Source organism: Sycon ciliatum, chromosome 1, assembly GCF_964019385.1.
Source record: "Sycon ciliatum chromosome 1, ocSycCili1.1, whole genome shotgun sequence".
NCBI lineage: Eukaryota > Metazoa > Porifera > Calcarea > Leucosolenida > Sycettidae > Sycon > Sycon ciliatum.
This window is the reverse complement of record NC_088643.1, coordinates 17,539,975-17,558,692: the sequence shown is the minus strand read 5'-3', so window position 1 is coordinate 17,558,692 and position 18,718 is coordinate 17,539,975. Positions and strand designations below refer to the sequence as shown.

Here is an 18,718-nt window from a genome sequence, read left to right as displayed (position 1 = left end):
ATTTCCTCCAAAACTCACCCACACGGTCCCCGGTAGACCATGGTAGACTGAGGTGCCCGTAAAGTTACTTACTTGCAGGTCTGGACAAGAGAGATGCATCTGTGACCAACTGTGCATGTCAAGCTTCATGGCTCTGCATCGCTGCTCTGCAGCTGCAGGCCACCCAGCACTGCCATGCACCTAGCTAGGGTCCCACCAGCATCAACCAGGAGCACTACAATTATTTTATAGTATAGTGCTGGCAACTGAAATCCGACCCCCTGAGCGGTGCGCTCGCATCGCAAAGAATGTGAACCCACGGGGTCGGATTTCAGTTGCCAGCACTATACAAAAGTACTCTTGATCTCAACTGTGCAGGCAACCAAGTCTATAATATTGAACCATGTGAACTGGTTCCACCCACACACGTCAAGCATACAGCGAGGCAGTAACGTAGAGCCATGGTTCCATACCATCTTTCGTATGTGCACGTGACGACTAAACACAAGTCTACATACATTGTGAATCGCAAGGGAAAAGACGGTTGGTCAGGTGACCCGAACAACAAACCAGGGAGTCGTAAAATACCGGTATTTTACGACTCCCTGCAACAAACTAACTGGGCGGCCTAATCACAAATCTATAATGATAAAATCCTAAAGGTTGAAATCAATCACTTTTTTTCATGAAACTGTAATAAATCTCTAGAAAAAAAGAGATTGCATGATCAGAAGATGGAACACGACCAAAGATAGAAAGTCAGCGACGTCAGAAATCGCCAATGGCCCTCTAAGCATGAGGCACCTATTAATGAGATATGTAGGTTTTTGACATAAATATAGAATTGTACAAGTTTAATAGAAATTCTGAAATGGCTATAAGATACTCCCGGTTCAGGGAAATTCTGGACAGGAACATAGTTGAGAATGGTACATTAGACGAGACCATTCGTAAGCTGTGAGACAGGAACGGTTGATGATGTTGATGATCACTTGTGCTCCAGCGCATACTCAGCCAGTGCAATCACAGCCGGCAAGGTCTCCTCGCCGCTGGGAACAATCTCGCGCGCCGGCAGAATGAACGTGCTCTTGTCCCTGAGCTCGATTCCGTACGAGTACTTGACCTTGATGGCTCCGTACGTCCAGTCGGCCGTGGAGCCGGACGCAACATCTACATGTAGGTAGGGGACAGTGAGGAGCCACACATACACACACAGACACACACACATACACATACACAGACACACACACATACACACACACACACACACACACAGAAACACACACAGAAACACACACACACACACACACACACACACACACACACACACAGAGTTACATCTCCACTAAATATGTGCCCCGGACCCCTTCCAAAGGCGGTGCTATGCGCCTGTGAATTATGTAACTGTAACTACTTGACTTGCAGGATCACGGTATTATGATTTCACAGTCCCAGGGTAGATCTGGAGTTGTACAGAGTCGCAAAAAAAAGGACCACTGGTCGTAACTCACAGATGATGCGAGCGATAGGTCCCTCCGTGTACACAGTACCATGCACAGCCTTCAGAGCATCAATGGCTGCAATGGAAGCGCCACGCTGAAGGATAGGGAAGACAAACGAAAAGGTGATGCACATGTCAGCATTATTATTATTATTTTTATTATAATGCATTCCCGCGGCAGCGTCAACAGTGCAAGTGCAAGTCACCCATGCACAAACACAGTCCACACGTTCGCTTATGCTGGACATGGTAAGAGAAGCATGTCAGCATGCAGTCAGAAAACTCAATGATCAACACACAGTTATATTTTTTTCACAATTCGTGTATAAAAGCCTGATTCATACGGTCGCGCGATGACTTTTCCGTACGCGACATGAAGTATGAATCGGCCTTAAGACTCAGTTAGACTGAGTCTTACACATCCATAGGAACGCTACCACCCTCAAGGATCAAGGTGCAGTTGTAATAGTGAACGGGAAATACTAGAAACTGGGGAGAAATTGTTCAATCACAAAAATTAATTGTAATTCATTCAAAGCCATATCTTCGTCTTTCAGTCAGAATTATTTCTCATTCATGAACAATCGGAATGCTCCTCCACCATGCTCGCGTACGCGTAATTGTACTACCCCAGGCACCTGCTTTTTCAAGGGATTCCAACTAAAAGTTGACCTACACTTTCACAAACTGCACATACTGTAAACCGCCCAATATTCGCATCACTAAATTTTCGCGATTTCTTAGAACCAGCGAGTTTGCGATGGTAAAAGTTCGCGAAACACTGGGGCCACTTACATCCACCCACTGTTGAAGTTAGATTTCACGATGGTTAATATTCGCGTTACTCTCTTCTCGCGAAAATAGCGAACATTAATCCGTCGCGAATATTAGGCAGTTTACAGCAGTGCATGGACCGCACTCATCGGACTGCATCATTTCCCAGTACTAGTAGTTTGGAATTCACAAAGGCTTCCAAGAAAAATAAAAGAAGATAGATTTTAACACAGGGTGATTCTACTCGTGAACCATCTCGGAAGAGGTTTTCTGATGCCACTAAATACAAAGTGAGACTACGAGCGGCGATCTTCTCTTAGGGTCTTACCAGATCAGCATTGTCTGGAGTCAACTCGGTGCTGTAGGCCCACGGGTACATCCACAGTTGACCAAAGCTGTGGAAGTTGATGTAGATCTCCAGGTTGGGAATGTTCTTCAGGAAGTCGGCCACGTCGCGGACGCTGACCTGAGAGAAGGCATGTGTACCGGCGTAGTCCTCATGGCATGGGTTCTTGCTGGCACCAGACTCTGCACATTACACAGGACAGGACAGGCAAAGACTATGGTGAACTTGCAACAGATGAACAGGAAGAGTTCCTGTGTGCTGTTTTGGGTCACATCGAGCTTCTTGTTTCTGTTCTCCTTTGCGGATCTGAACAGGGCAAGTATGGTGCTCACCATCCGTCCAGTATGGAAGGTTGGCACACCTTTCAACATACCACTGCGCACCCAGTGTAATAAAAAACGGTTTGGTTCACCGCATTAAGGGGAGGTTGCTATAAACAACTTTTTAATACTGTGATGCATAACGAATTCAACTCCGAACCCCCCTCCACCGAGCACCGCCGTTGCTGCCTGAGCTGACTCACCTCCCCAGTGCCAGTCCCAGTTGCGGTTAGGGTCAGTTCCAACACAGCTGCTGCCGGCATTCGGCTCACGAGTCTTGCGCCACAATCGATCCTGCAGGGGAACACCGACAGAGCATGCAAATAGAGCAGCATCAATTCCAGACGCTCCATGATTCTATTGGCATTATCGTGTGGATCAGATACGTCGGTCTGGTCAAGCCCACGGACAAAACGGAGCAGGATATGGCAGTTGATTCCATGATAGACAGACCAACCGGCTGATTTAAAAGAATGGATTTCTCTCATCTCCTCTCACAGTTGTGTGCGTGTAGACATATCCGTCGGCGTTGAAGACCGGCAAGATGTAGACATCCATGCTGTCAATCAGGCTGGTGATGCTCGTCTCCTTGCCGTAGCCTTCCAGCAGCTACGGCACAAGACAAGGACAGAAAAGAACAAAGAAAGGTATGTGGAAAGTTAGAACGAGTTGGACGCTGGCCACTGCATCCACTACTAAACCACGAGAGGGTTTAAATTCCAGCTCCAAAAGTGTGCAGAAGCCTCCAGCTCTCATCACTACCTGTAGATATTGTAACCTACTTCGAAGTACATTGCATGATAAGTCTGAGCCTATATAGCCATGCTCCTGAATCCTGCTACCAACCCAGAGCCCAGCAAAGGGACCCAGTCCTATCCAAGTAAGCAGTACAACCTCACCGAAACAAGCTGTGCATACCGTCGTGTCTTGTATCAAAGCCTGTCTCATACAGAAGCCTGTTTGGAGCACAACCCTGATTTTCAAGACACACTGTCAGCACATACTAGTACTGGTAAGCCTGGCTTTAGTGTTCCCATACATAGAATACCTGGTTTGAATAGAAGCCTTCATAAGGATGTGCAGACTCCACTGTAGTGTAGCCACTTCATGTTTCACACAGTTATACACCACTACCCAAAAATGGTCTTTTGGCTATAAATACTTAAAGATGGGCCTGGCCCGAAAATTTGGATTATATTTAATTAAATATAAGAATTTGTAGCCAAGAGACCGTTTCTGGGTAGTGGTGTATAGCTGTGTGAATAGAAGCCTAGCCCTGACAATGGCTTCTACAGGAATATGCCTGGCTTTTAAAAATACACAACATTATGGCAGTACAAGATGGACAACAGGACGGCACACTCACATGTCCCAGGATGTAGACGACCGTCGCGGGCGAGATCCACTCGCGCGAGTGTATGCCGCCGTCCATCCAGAACGCCGGCTTGCTGGCGTTGCTGGAGTGGCCAGTGATGTGCACGGCGCGCAGCACTCGGCCTTCGTACGTCTTGCCGACCTCGACAAGCTTGGCAATGGAGCTATACTCGGTGGCCAGTTCCTGGACACGATCAGCAAAGAAATCGCCAGCATAGTGGCGGGTATCAATGCCACTGCGAAGAGAAGTTGATGAATGTACCTACTCAGCATATTGATTACTCCAAGAAATGTTCCAGATAACTGCAGATGTGATGTTTTAAGTACTTTGTACTAATGTAGGCTTCAAGTTATATTGCCACAAGTAAGGTGGATGAATGATAACGCAGGAATCATCCGTAACAGTTGTCATTCCATTCGAACCCAGATGCAGAGGTCTCCGCTCTGGATACGACGTCACGACGACGCAAGGATGTAATAAAGTGATAAGCAGACCGGCTTACGCCCAATTCAAATTGGATTTATCCAGAAGAACAAAAACCCATCTGCCCAAGTTTCTAATCTATGTGCCCAATGCTGTAGACAGCAAGCTGTTTCGGTCATAATCTATGTACAGTCATGTACATTCAACCTGCAACTGCAAACAGTTGACCGACTTACATCCAACCAAGTCTGGATCTCCTCCCAAGTGTGATACTTGCTGTAATCCAACGGCAATGCAGTCTCGTTTTTCGCCGACGGGGCCTGGCCGACGGACTTGATAACACTGTACACATCATCGACGGTGACCTCGTAGCGGATGGAGTGCGCCTGCAGGAACTCCGACACGCTGGCAAAGTCCTTCGGGGAGAGGTTGATGTCGACGGGATGACCGACCGCATGCGGCGCTCTCCAGAAGTCAACCTGCGAAGAAAGCAATAGGCAATAAATTTAAAGTACTGTAATGTGGCGTATAAAAGCAGGTGCTTACGGCCGTATAAGCCGGGGTTCGAACCGTGCTTCTACGTCAACAATATCAGCCTGCACTGTGCAGTGCATACTGCCACGCATGTACGTGCACATGTCTTTGCAGGGAGCGGCTTCTATTCAAACCATGCTTCTATACAGGTCATGCTTTTATACGCGACACCACATTAATTATTAGTAACGTATTGCACTCGGATGTTGAGCCAATAGTAATATGTAAAGAGAAAAGGACCTATAAGTTCCTAGATATGACTAACAGTCCACCATGGTAACGAGATAATTATACAGTCAGATAGCGCGACAACAAGGCACAAAACTGACAAGGATATTCAGACATACTACGACCTGACACCTAGCTAATTATCTCGTCGCCTTGGTGAACTGTTAGTCATAACTAGTAAATTACAGGTCCTTTCTCTTCACATAACGTATTACACGTGTGTATTTGTATGCGTGAGGTGCATAGCAGACCTACAGTCATCATCAGCCGTTGCGAAGACAGCCAAAGCCAATTATTCGCAAATAGTTTCGGATGACGACTACACCATAGCTTAGTAGTGGTAGAGCATCGCTGGCCATAAGTGAAGGTCCCTGGTTCGAGTCCTGGTGGTGATCAGCAATTTTTCTTCTTCAGACTTTTCCCGTTTTCTTCAACTCCCACAACCTTATGAATGAGTCAGCATGCTAGTACCGGATACCGGGCAAGTTGTTCATCCGGTCACCAAAACCAGTGGCTACTGTGGACAGCAATTCTCGCCTGGCATCAACAACATGCAGCATAGATTTTCCCGGTGCACCACTACCCATTTTATTAATATTTTCTTTTTAAAATACACAATATCATGAATAAAAAAATAGGCAAATTTGCCTGTTTGTTCTTCGACTCTAAATAAAACAAACGACAAACAATAGCATCGTGCAGCACATCAGACCCAATCCTGCCATAGCAGGCCAGGGAGCGACATGTTTTTCATGGTGCCCTGGGCATGGGTGCACCTCCTCGTACCCGAGGCCTACATTGCACGTACTGTAGTTATTGCACAATGTATGTACCTCTCTCGAGCTACAATAGCATCGTGCAGCACATCCGCAACTTACGTGCACAATTTCCTCCTTGATTGCCATCAGCTTGTGCAGTTCCTGCGCGCTTTGCGGCACGACGCGTATCACCTTGTAGCTGTCAAAAAACACGGGGATAGACATAGACGGTAGTGTAAGAAGGGACAGCAACCATGGCTCAGCTGATCCGCTCCTAATCCCGTGCCCGGGAAAATCCTACCCTAAAAACCTGGCAAAATTCCATCTTGCAGGTAAGCGAAGTGGTAAAGTTAGTGTTCTTTTGCAGCTTTTATTGATGGGGATCATCTTCCGACCGATAGGACACGGGAAAAATTATACCGAGCAAATAACATGATAAAGGGTAATGCCAAATGCTCCCATCCCATCTACACACACTCCAGTTGAACTGCACCCGCCCGTGATCTTTAATTGGTTCACTAAACGCCGTAGTAAACGGCCATGCTCACATGCATGAGACAGATAGTTGATGAATTTTTTTAACGACCCAATCCTGCCATAGCAGGCCAGGGAGCGGCATGTTTTTCATGGTGCCCTGGGCATGGGTGCACCTCCTCGTACCCGAGACCTACATTGCACGTACTGTAGTTATTGCACACTGTATGTACCTCTCTCGAGCTGCCCTCCCCCCCCCCCCTCGCACTTACAGAATATTTCAAATAATTTATTTTAAATTTCAAACGAGATCAAACCTGTCATTTTCGCTGTGTACCATAATTGAATAACACTGACATGGTACATTTCCAGGTTCTACAATGAAGTCTGTAGACTGCAGACCACGAACTACGAAGAAAGTTTTCAACTTTTCAGACACAGCTAACATGTAGTAGGTCAGTCCTTGAGTCTTGGTCTAGCTGACAGTCTCCGCTTACCCTTCATAGGTCTTGGTCGCCTGGTGAGCTGCCACACAACTGAACGCCCAGACAGCGATCAGACACAGCAGCGCTCTCATTTTGAAAGAGGCTGGTCTCTTGGAAATTTTCCGCGGGTTTCTGCTTCACTTTGAAGAGAGGCAGGAAAGAGATGCGCCTTCCTATTTCGTTGAACAAACCGGCGTCAAACCTGCAAAGCAAGCTCTGGCCGAAAACCATGAAGACCGGATCGACAAAATGGGTCTCCAAACTCTCCACGGCCACCTCAGCGGCTGGACAAGCGTCGATCGGATTGGTACCTCCCACGTGACTATCATGCAGCACGTGATTCTTGTTCATGACGTATCATTAATTTTGGTCCTTTTTCGCAAAACTTTCAAGCAAACCACCAGTACAGCATACCGGGTGCGAGGTAAGTCATGTGGCCACTCGCGTACTCGGTCAGTCGTCATCGCGTTCGAGTTTCGTTTCAGAAGTCGGCATCAATTTTTTTCAGATCCTTGAGCTACATGTACTTTGATTTTTTTATTGCCTTTGAAGTGAACAACTAACTATTACTTCGTAGTTTTGCTAACTTCGTAGCTTTGACTTTGCTTTTGGATTGATTCCTTGGAGGAAGTCATCATGGCGTAAGTATTCTGATAAAATCTATGTTGCCACTGCCAAAGGGTGCGAATCATATTTTGTGATTGGCTGTGTCTTGATATTCTTTATTTACCAGGGCCATAGCAAAACCGAAATCTGAAATGACTCAGGAGGAATTGGAGGCCAGGGAGCAGGAGGAATTTAACACTGGACCCCTGTCAGTACTAACAGAGGCTGTGAAAAATAACACTCAAGTGCTGATCAACTGCAGGAATAATCGAAAGCTGTTGGCCCGCGTCAAGGCGTTTGATCGCCATTGTAACATGGTGCTGGAGAATGTGAAAGAAATGTGGACTGAGACTCCTCGTACTGGCAAAGGCAAGAAGAAGGCCAAGCCAGTGAACAAGGATAGATACATCTCTAAGCTCTTCCTTCGTGGAGACTCTGTGATCCTCGTGCTCCGAAACCCCAAGGCAATTGCTGCCAGATAACTACCTCATCGTTGTGAAATAGTGTGAGTTCTGAAAGTTTGACATGTCAATAGCTGTGAATACTACTGTTCCATAATTAGGTCAACCCTTATACTGCCCCAGCTTTCACTTGTTCTGTTGGTGAATGCCGCATAGTCCATGCAATGCTGCCGCCTGCGCTCAGTACGGGGCTCGATGTGTTTAGATACGAAGTCCGGTTTCATCCACCTTTGCTGTAATCTTGCGTGCGCGTGTTGATCTGCTGAATATGCTTACCGCGTGTGGATAACACAAAATACAATGTTTGACCATTGAGCACTGCAATGGTATGCACATGCGATTGTTAGTGAGAAGGCATGTGCGGCGGTGACCTCCTTTGTTGTCTGCTGGCCTTGGAAAAGCTAAGCTCATTGGAATTGAAATGGAAACGCTGCGCTTCTTTTGACTCACGAGTCGGATTTCTTTGACCACAGCTAGCTGTCAGTTTGACCAACCCTTTTAAAATTGAAAATACCACTGGACAACAAACGGTTCGACTTCACAACATGCCTGTTTTCCTAGGCTATGCAGGCACTGAAGCGTATAGACAACCGTGTTGTGCTGATTCAATGCTACAGTTCAGTTCTGTATAAGAGAGCTCTGCCACCCAGGTGTCAAGCACTCTGTGAATAGTGGAAGAACTTCCCCCACCCCTCCCCCTCCATTGCGCTGTCTTCCGGGAGTGGGTACACGGCATGTGTAGTGGGGATTACCGCTAAGCCCGTGTATAGGCCCGGGCGTATAGAATAGCAGCCTCGATTTCCTGGGCGGATACAAGGGCACGGGCGTATACTTGGAATAGGGATAGCAGTATGTACCGTATTTTCCGGGGTATAAGCCGCACTTTTTTTCGCTAAAAATCGGACCAAAATCGCCCCTGCGGCTTATACACCGAATATGCTTGCGCGAATGAATGCTTAGCGTACATCAGTATGCATGCTGACGTCATGTGACATGTCATTCGACTCAGCTTCGCGCCGGCGCCTGTGTTGCTATCCCGGCACTTTTACTAGTTTTAGTGCATCACTATCAGTGGCAGCGAGACTGAAGATAGTGCAGAATGATGACATGGAGTGATCTGTAGTCAACACAGCAATACACCAACATCTCTGCAGCAACCTGTGGTGCACTAACACTTCATAATCTGATCTAACATGGTATTTAGCTCCATAACCATAATAAATTTGTAGAAAGGCCATTTGTCAATGAGTGTGAAAAATCTTGGTTTGTGGGTGCGGCTTATACTCCGAATACCAACTTTTAGTCAATATTTTGCCTCAAAAAGGGGGGTGCGGCTTATACCCCGGTGCGGCTTATACCCCGGAAAATACGGTATTGGGTATCAGTACCTGTTCATGTACTGGTGTTTCCGGCATACCTGGGCGTATGCATGGGCATGGGCGCTATTTTGAAACAAAAATGTTGACTTCCCCTGACTGGGTGTGTACACGGAGGGTGGGCGTAATTATTATTTCGAGTGGGCGTATACAGGGGCTTTTACGGTATGCTAACAATAATGTCACAGCCCCAATTTGAGTGGATGTACATGGTGATCCACTAGGCTTGAACAAATTATACCAGTACCCGTTAATTGGCCGTTATCATTCCAATCAACCAATCGATAGATTGTAGATTACTAGTACCGTATTTTCCGGGGTATAAGCCGCACCGGGGTATAAGCCGCACCGGGGTATAAGCCGCACCCCCCTTTTTGAGGCAAAATATTGACTAAAAGTTGGTATTCGGAGTATAAGCCACACCCACAAACCAAGATTTTTCACACTCATTGACAAATGGCCTTTCTACAAATTTATTATGGTTATGGAGCTAAATACCATGTTAGATCAGATTATGAAGTGTTAGTGCACCACAGGTTGCTGCAGAGATGTTGGTGTATTGCTGTATTGACTACAGATCACTCCATGTCATCTGCACTATATTCAGTCTCGCTGCCACTGATGTTGATCAGCAACACAGGCGCGAAGCTGAGTCGAATGACATGTCACATGACGTCAGCATGCATACTGATGTATGCTAAGCATTCATTCGCGCAAGCATATTCGGTGTATAAGCCGCAGGGGCGATTTTGGTCCGATTTTTAGCGAAAAAAAGTGTGGCTTATACCCCGGAAAATACGGTACTTGTAATGGTAAGGGATTTAGGGTTGCAGTACCAACAATTAGACTGTGAAATTTCAACCAGTTGCCACAGTGAATATGCTCTTGCCAGTGGCAATTACATAATTGTGGTGTTTTGAGGTTCAATTGAACTGGAAATGACCCTCTTAGCTGCCCTTCCATCTATATGTATTTTCATTGGTCTGATATAAAGATTTCGGATAATACTAGAGAGCAAGTTGCAGTTGGCTCGTTAGTCTGACACAGCTTGCAAACAATCATGATTGAGTTTTTGGTCGGAAGAGAAATCGGTAGGTGAAAATGATCGTTCCAGCCCTAAAATCCATGATGAAACCCCTACTTCTCTAGCAACATGTAGTGGTCTTGCTGGATTTATCGCTTCTACATCTCCTCTGCTTAGCTATATTCATGTGCGCCTCAAATTTCCTTCGCTATTGACGGTGAACTCTTGCTTCCCTTCGTGTACATCTTGCGTAGTGGTCTTACAGTGGTACATGCACACTGCTTTCCAATCTGGTGGGGTTTCGTCATTGGGATTCTTGTGTCTGTTCCCGGCACCAAGAATAGTTTCTGTACCATAGAGAGGTTCTGCTATACGTGAAACGCAGAGAAATCGCGTAGGCCCGGGAACTCTCTTCGCGTTCCCGTAACGTAAAGAAAATCTGTTCTGCTCTACGTTCACGTAGAGAAATCACGTGGAATGTGTACTGGGACTTTCCCCGTCCATATTTGGCAAGTTTTCTGCCTGCACTTGATCGATGCCCAGCAGATCCGTACGCATTTTCTCTGCGTGTGCCACAACGTAGAGAACCTCATCTCCGAGTAGAAATCTGGACCCAAAACACGCGAAGCCGTAGACTCTAACCCAGACACCTGCTCTCTACGTGATTTCTCTACGTTTCACGTATAGCAGAACAAACTAAACCTTCCTTATACGCACTTGATAACAGCGAGTCCAAACAGTGCTATCGTCCCCAGGAGTCACGTGTGACGAGCAGCAGTGCATATGTGTGTTGGTGCAATGAATTCATGAACTTCAGTAGAATGTACATGTACATGATTGTACTTCATAGTTCAAACGGCCGTACAAATACAGTTGTGTGTCAGTAATGCGGCACCCTTGCGGCCGGACGCTGTAGGAGAATGAATACCGGTATTCTGGATAACTGAAGCTGCATAGCCATCTTGTACTCACACATAGAAAGGACTGAAGAGCATGATTGTACTTCTATATCTTGATGCTCTACTGCTACTACAAAAATGTAGTATCCTGAAACAGTCATCATGCTCATCTATAGACTGACTTGCATGTAATGTTACAGAAAGGCAAAGTTCATGATGCTCACTGTCCACGTTTGAGGGCTGTAAATAGACAGTGTATGATCTGTCAGTATACTGCAACTGTCTGTTGGATGACTGAGCGCCGGATGAGTGCATATCAAAGGTCACACAAATACTCAAGTAGTAATATCCTTAAAAAAAACAAAAAAAAAACATCGCGTATTCATTAGTTGGTGGAGTTGAAAAAAGGACGAAATATCAGAAGAAAATCTGACTGTCGCCGGCTGGACTGAAATCTTGGGAGCAGGGAGTCGCCGAATACCACGTCAAATATCTATTAATTTTGACGACTTCCCGCTTAGGACCAGATATGCTCAACCACTGAGCTATGGTGCATCCATTATAATTATTTCATACATAGTATGTTCCAGGGAGTAGTATTTTTACTGAAGTCACACTGCCGGATACTCGTAGACCCATGCGTACATTGTGATGCTGGCCTGGTTGTAGCCCAGTGCGGCGGTGTGACTGTCGGTGAGGTTGTGCCGTGTCAGCCTGTAGTCCGGCGCTGCATTCTGCTGTGCCGTGACCGGACAGGCTCCCGGTGCCTGGCCGTGGTACGCCCATTCGCCGTTACGCCACAGCAGCTTCATGGAGCTCGAGAACACCACCGGGTCTTCCTCGAAGAACTTGTATGCACTCATGGTGCCAGGTCCCTGCTTGCATGTCAGCCCAGAATGGTCGCTGTGGAAAATGCCTGCGTTAAAGTAGGATGCCGACAGAAAGAAGTCCTCCGTGCCAGACGATAGGTACTGGATGGGCTTGTCGTCGATTTCCACGCGGAAGCAGCCCTCCAAGTAGGAGAAATCAGAACTGCTGCCACCGAATGTAACCTGTAGCAAATGTTCACATACCGCACACGCAGGCACGCACACATATAAAATTATAAATACACATGCACTTGTACTTATACTTGCTCACTGCCATAAAATGGTCACGTGCCTCCCAGTCGAAGAGGGGAGAGGGATTCTAAAGGAATCTTAGAAAGATGACTCAATTGGCTATTGAACCGCCCAGCTGACACCCCCTGAAATGCCCAGACTCTGGGTTGACTTGGAAGTGATCCAACTTATGGGCTCATCACACCTCGGTAAAGCAAGCGGGTGAGAACAAGGTGGTGAAAAAGATTGACGGCATCATGCATTATGGGATATAAAGTACTATTCTTCGCCCCTGCTACCTGTGCCCGTTATTTGACCTGAGATGTGCAGTACCTCAGCTACGAGATTTTTACAGCCCTTGGAGGTACACGTTATAGGCGGTTCACACGGCAGGAGAATCTGCTGCCTGATGATTGGTTGTTCAACGCCGAGTTACAACAAACAATACCTTACTTTCCTGTGTATCTCTTTTGTACTGCGCTCTGCCCATCTCAGGAAATGAGCACGCTAGCAGGCTAACCCCAGATTATGCACTCTTGGTTCGATGATACTGATCTGCTTCATTGTACTTCAAAGTATCAAGAGTACATCACCTGGCTAACATGTTTTCCAAGCCAACAGCATGTTACAAGGCGAGGACGTGCAGTGCTCCTGACTACAACCAAAACCCGGTTGGCAGAGTCCCGGTCTTGCGACCATTTCAACCTTATGGGGAAACCCCGGTTCGCACCCTCTTTATGGTCGCAAGACCGGGATTCTGCCAACCGGGTTATGGTTGTAGTCAGGAGCACTGCACGTCCTCGCCTTGTAACATGCTGTCGGCTTGGAAAACATGTTAAACCTATCAAGCAAGGCTTCTATATTATGCCATAACGTGGTTATGTGCCCTTGATTGTATGGAATACGTTAGTCTGGATGGAGCACACGTCATTACGGGTTGTCCGTAATTATCGATCTTTTTCACGAAGAGAACAAGTTTCGTTTATGGGTGGGTGGGTCGAGGAGAGTTTAGTTTTGAAAATTATTGATAGCTGAAACATCAATCTATTCTAGCTGTCAAGTCAATCTATTTTTCGTTGAAGTGGGTGGGGGAGGGTCATAACTAAACTTCTTCGTTTCGTGAAACATGTCGATAATGCCGGGTGGCCCCTTTAAAATAACAGGTTGTACTGTACCTGATAGAGCCAGCCGGATGTGTTGGCTGGCGTGGCGGCAGCAGTCAGATACTCTAGCGGCTCCATGGTAACGTTCTCCGCCTTGTACAGGCGCAGGCGCGTGTTGCTAGGTAACTCGTACTCACCGACGACCAGCGGCACGTTGCGCATGCCGCGTCCGATGTACCAGTACCAGCCGCCGACCGGGGTCCACGCCGTCACGCGGATGCTGCTGCCGAACGGTATGCGATACGTGTTGTATATTCCGCCATCGGCTTCGTGACCTATACGCTTGGTGCCCCAGGGCAAGTTGGCCTTCTCGGCCGACTCCGGACATCCAATGCCATGTCCCCACAGCAGCATGAAGTCTATCGACGCTGCCGTCTCGTTGTCAACGTACACGCGTATGCGCGTGTTCTCATTCATAACCCCTGTGCTTGGTGAGCTTGTGAACCACTGCTCCGTGAGGTAACCGGGCGCGCCAGGCGGCACGTTCAGAATATCCGTCTCTGTTGCTGCGTCCAGCCAGCCGTTCTTGGTGGCTGCTGAGATCGACTCTGCTTTGCTATCCAACTTGATCGCTCCATGAGCGCTGGCAATCATTGATGCGCCAGCGACCACAAAGAGCGTCCAAACCTTGATCGGTGCAGTCATGATTCTTATTACGCGCAGGTTTGCTCCAACCGATTGAACGTCCTACAATGCTCGCCGGCGGTGTTCGTCTCTTCTTGACCTACACACTTGTACAGGGTAGTATTTAGAAAAGCGATCCTGTCAGCTTTTCTATTTGCGGGTGTGCTGTTAGTGTAGTGTAGGGACTGGCAATCCGCAAGACTGAACTACTACTAGTACTAACTACTTTTCTGAACTCAGCAACTGAATTGCGGACGCTTCACTCCACTCTCCATGATCCAGCGCAGGGCAAAAGTCTGTCTGTGCTGTTGCTCTTTCTTATATGTAGTCGCCAAAATGATAATCACGACGCTAGCCGTCAACTCGGAAGATCGTTCTGTGCCATGCCGTCAACAAGAGTTTTGCCTCACGCGATCACCAAGGAAGAGTAGCCCCTGATCTACTCGTAGCAGTTGGACTTGGACTTGTTGTACTTGTATTGGAGCACATGGTGCACCGGCGACGAGCGTATCGATCGAGTGAATGGGAGAGCCGCCTTGGCTGCATTCACGAAGCTCAAACTGAAAAAAGTCAAAACTCCAGACTTTTTTTGTTTCATGTTTTCTGTTTTGAACGATCGACGAAGTGTTTTTGTTACGTTGTTCATTTGTTGTGGCCGTGTTCCCAGTTACGTTAATAGTAATAAAACAAGCCGTTCAGCTAGCTCAGTGCTCCTGGTACTAGTATACACTTGCAAGGTCTGCTGTGAACTAGAGGAATATCAACCGTCATCATTTCGAGTTAGTGTATACGTTGATCACTCTTACTAGCCATAACACTATTGTAGCTGGCACAGGAGAAACGGTAAAAGTTTGAACCATACAGGTATTTGTATCTTCCTATTCAATTTTAATTAAAAAAACCCATAGAATTAGTACATGAACTAAGACATAGTTCAAGTGACGGTTTAAAAAAATTGGTCGTTAGGCGTCACATCATGGAAACAGCGAACAAGCCAGTAGCAGTGGTGACCGGCAGCAACAAGGGCATAGGCCTTGCCATCGTGGAGTCGCTGTGCCGCAAGTTCAGCGGGGACGTCGTCCTGACGGCACGGGACGTGGGCCGCGGCGAGAGTGCGTGCGCCGAGCTACTGCGGCAGAAGGGCCTGAAGCCGGTGTTCCACCAGCTGGACATCACCGACGACGGCAGCGTGCGCAGGCTTGCCGCGTTCCTGCAGTCGGAGTACGGCGGACTGGACGTCCTGGTCAACAACGCCGGCATCTACGTGCTCGCGAAGTGCGAGAAGAGCCCGGCCGAAAAGGCGCGGATCACCATGGAAACGAACTTCTTTGCCACGCACCGTGTATGTCAAGTGCTGTTCCCGCTGCTGAGAGCTGGGGCGCGGGTTGTGAACGTTGCATCCGGTCTGGGTCGCTTGAGCAAGGTGGGCAACGAGAGCTTGCAGGAACAGCTCGTGTCGCCGCAGCTCACTGAAAGCGATCTGCTAGGTATGGCCAGGGACTATGTGGCCGCCGCCGCCAACGAAAGCGGCGACACTGCCCCGTGGCCGGCGGATTCCGCCTACAGCATGTCCAAAGTCTTTCTCATCGGGCTGACGCGCATCCAGGCACGCGACGTGACTGCCGCGCGGCCCGCGCACAGCATTCTGATCAACTCCTGCTGCCCAGGATTTGTAGACACGGACCTGAACGAGCACAGGGGCAGGCTGACAGTGGAGGAAGGCGCCGAAACGCCCGTCGTGCTGGCGTTGCTGGATAAGGAATCACCGTCTGGGCAGTTCTACAAGAACACACAGGTGTGTGAATGGTGACCGCCACAGCTAGCCATGATGTACACCGTACTGGCGGTGAATTGAATTTTTAATTTTTTTACGAGAATCCACGAACCTCGAGAACAGAATACTGCATGATAGAGGTGACTACAGACGCAACTGTGGTGGTGAAACCGGGAGCATCTCCACCGACCTGAGATCTCGGCTTCAGCGACACTTCAGTGCAAATTACTTCAAGTATTTATAGCACTAACATTCAGAGCTAGGCAGGTTGCAATAGATGATGTGCCAAATAACGCGCAACTAGACTTGAGAGGGCATGGCACACAAGTTGCATACAAATTGTTCTACAATGTGTACACGATAGACCCTGAGCTCTGCAAGAATGCAAGTCACAGGTAACCGTACAACTTTGAACTTTGTATGCAACTACTCTGCAATGCCCTCTCAAGTCTAGTTGCACGTTATTTGGCATATCATCTATAGCACAAACAGTAATAGGAGCAGCAGCAGCAGCATTAATGATTGTATTCCACAAAAGCTGAGAGAGTTCTGTGTGGCTACGGCCGGATATGATTTCAGCACAGGTATTTGAGACAGCCGCCAAGCCTCTGTCGCTCACTATATCGGAAGTGGCTTTCCGTAACTTTGGTGTCTCTCAATGGATTTGAGCGAAATTTTCACCACACACTCCTGCCACTATGCTGGCCCTCTGGACATGATTTAAAAGTTCTTGTGCCTCACTGACAGGCGCTAGGCTTTCCAGGCCGGAAAAACTCAAAATTCCGGCATAGTGCCACGGTGTGCAAGCCACCCAGGTGCCAAAAAAATGCATTTACAATTTTTTTCACATTTTCTTGCCCATTCTGTCCGTGCGCGGGATCCAAACCTAACCTAAAAAAGTCCAGAAGCAGCCATGGGTGGTGGCAAGAGTACATAACCCCCTGGGGGGTTATGTACTCTTGGTGGTGGGATAGGGCCCCTCAACGTGGCCCTGGGATCTGTCACAACGGCACGAGTGGGCGTTCTCTCACAGACTCGTACTCCCACAGACCGAAATTAATATTTTTGGATTTTTTTTAGTGAAAAATAAATTTCACCATTTCTTTGATCGATGGCCAAGAAGCTCGAAGGTCAAGTGCTTCGTATTATAACTTTCAATTGCGCAACGTGCATCAATTATGCAAATTGCAATTGATTTCTTCTCCGGTGGAGGGCCAAGGATTAATTTATAAGAAGAAAAGAGGACCAAAGATGCTACCAGCCTAGTTACGCTATAAATAATATCCACTAACACCACCAGTTACTTCACAATCAGCGCATTGCACGACACTGGCCAACGGTACAGACGTTCTACACCTACATGTATAATAATTAGGAGATCCCCAGATAGGCGTTAGCCTTTGGGTAATCCTGAAATAAAGATTAATATAATGTAACTGGCAATCAGCTCTAGCACTTCTTGGATGCGCGCTCCAACAACCTTCCAGCTTGGAAGGTTCAACACGACAAAGTAAGTTGTAGAAATAACACAAGGAGGGGAAGGTGAGCGCAACCAAGACAAGCATGAGCTGAAAGTCTCAGCAAGAGTGTGAAGATCGTTGGCCAGGGGCGTAGCCAGGATAGTGATCAAGGGGGGTGCCACGACTTTCCCCACACAAAAGTACAGTAGTCATGCACTTATGTTGGTCCTTTCATGCATATTATTCGATCCGTGAATTGGGGGGGGGGGGGGGGGGAGCAAAATTACTAATTCGACGCTGAAGATCAATCAGTGAATGGCAAATCTCCAACCAGGGAGTAGTAATGATTATGGTATTTTACTACACCCTGGCGTGCTTCCAACTAATGATGGACTAAGTCCTGGATGCTGCTTTCTCCAGAATTATCACACTCTCCATCGAACTTTTAAATTAAAGTGGGATTTCTCGAGCCATTTTTCCCCTTCGTCATGTTTGATAGTGCAGTAAGGCATCCTTGGTCAAACCTACACTATTTCCCACAAAAACTCAAAATGCACTTCAACGTTACTTTCACTCTTCTACTGCTGTATCCACACTTGCAATACATGAAAGAAACTTTGCCTTTCCACAACGAGACCAATTTACAGCGAGAACTACATTATACAAAACATAGCGAGAACAAACTGCTATGTCTGACGTGTGCTTTCCGGCCATAGACCGCGTTGCTACTTCCTTGCTTCTACCAATGGCGTGTTTGTATGATTCTTTGCTTACAAAACATGTGGAGTGCGATGCAAATCATGTGCTGAGCCTGCTGAGGCCTGATGTGACACTGCACAACGGCAGGTACGAAGCGGAGTTCCCTTGACTAGAAATTTCATTGCAAAATGGCCAATCATGAGACACTGCATGTGGTTTGGTTTCAGATACATTGTGCTTGCAGGTCTGAACCAGGAAGTAGAACCTACTACTCCATGCTGGTCTAAAACAGGGCAGGGATGGCTACAGTGTGCGATGTGCAGAGTTGCGCATGT

General features: G+C 47.4%; 4 protein-coding genes across 4 annotated transcripts; 2 read left to right on the top strand and 2 right to left on the bottom strand.

Moving 5' to 3' along the window:
• Nucleotides 1-428: 428 nt before the first annotated feature.
• On the bottom strand, nucleotides 429-7,461 carry LOC135815747 (carboxypeptidase B-like). Its single transcript, XM_065329087.1, has 9 exons — nucleotides 7,210-7,461; nucleotides 6,359-6,437; nucleotides 4,955-5,197; nucleotides 4,287-4,478; nucleotides 3,419-3,529; nucleotides 3,124-3,214; nucleotides 2,583-2,782; nucleotides 1,491-1,575; nucleotides 429-1,149 (listed from the first exon to the last, which is right to left on the bottom strand). The coding sequence occupies exons 1-9, from the start codon at nucleotides 7,287-7,289 to the stop codon at nucleotides 968-970; spliced, it is 1,263 nt and encodes a 420-aa protein (XP_065185159.1). The 5' UTR covers nucleotides 7,290-7,461; the 3' UTR covers nucleotides 429-967.
• Nucleotides 7,462-7,703: 242 nt separating this feature from the next.
• LOC135815736 (probable small nuclear ribonucleoprotein Sm D2) lies at nucleotides 7,704-8,873 on the top strand. The gene is made up of 2 exons (XM_065329076.1): nucleotides 7,704-7,838; nucleotides 7,931-8,873. Exons 1-2 carry the CDS (start codon nucleotides 7,834-7,836, stop codon nucleotides 8,283-8,285), a joined length of 360 nt encoding a protein of 119 aa, XP_065185148.1. The 5' UTR covers nucleotides 7,704-7,833; the 3' UTR covers nucleotides 8,286-8,873.
• A 2,704-nt stretch (nucleotides 8,874-11,577) lies between these two features.
• Nucleotides 11,578-14,720, bottom strand: LOC135815717 (uncharacterized). The gene is made up of 2 exons (XM_065329053.1): nucleotides 13,839-14,720; nucleotides 11,578-12,615 (listed from the first exon to the last, which is right to left on the bottom strand). Exons 1-2 carry the CDS (start codon nucleotides 14,469-14,471, stop codon nucleotides 12,175-12,177), a joined length of 1,074 nt encoding a protein of 357 aa, XP_065185125.1. The 5' UTR covers nucleotides 14,472-14,720; the 3' UTR covers nucleotides 11,578-12,174.
• A 388-nt stretch (nucleotides 14,721-15,108) lies between these two features.
• Nucleotides 15,109-16,482, top strand: LOC135815727 (carbonyl reductase [NADPH] 3-like). The gene has a single exon (XM_065329065.1). The coding sequence runs from the start codon at nucleotides 15,427-15,429 to the stop codon at nucleotides 16,258-16,260; it is 834 nt and encodes a 277-aa protein (XP_065185137.1). The 5' UTR covers nucleotides 15,109-15,426; the 3' UTR covers nucleotides 16,261-16,482.
• Nucleotides 16,483-18,718: the final 2,236 nt, after the last annotated feature.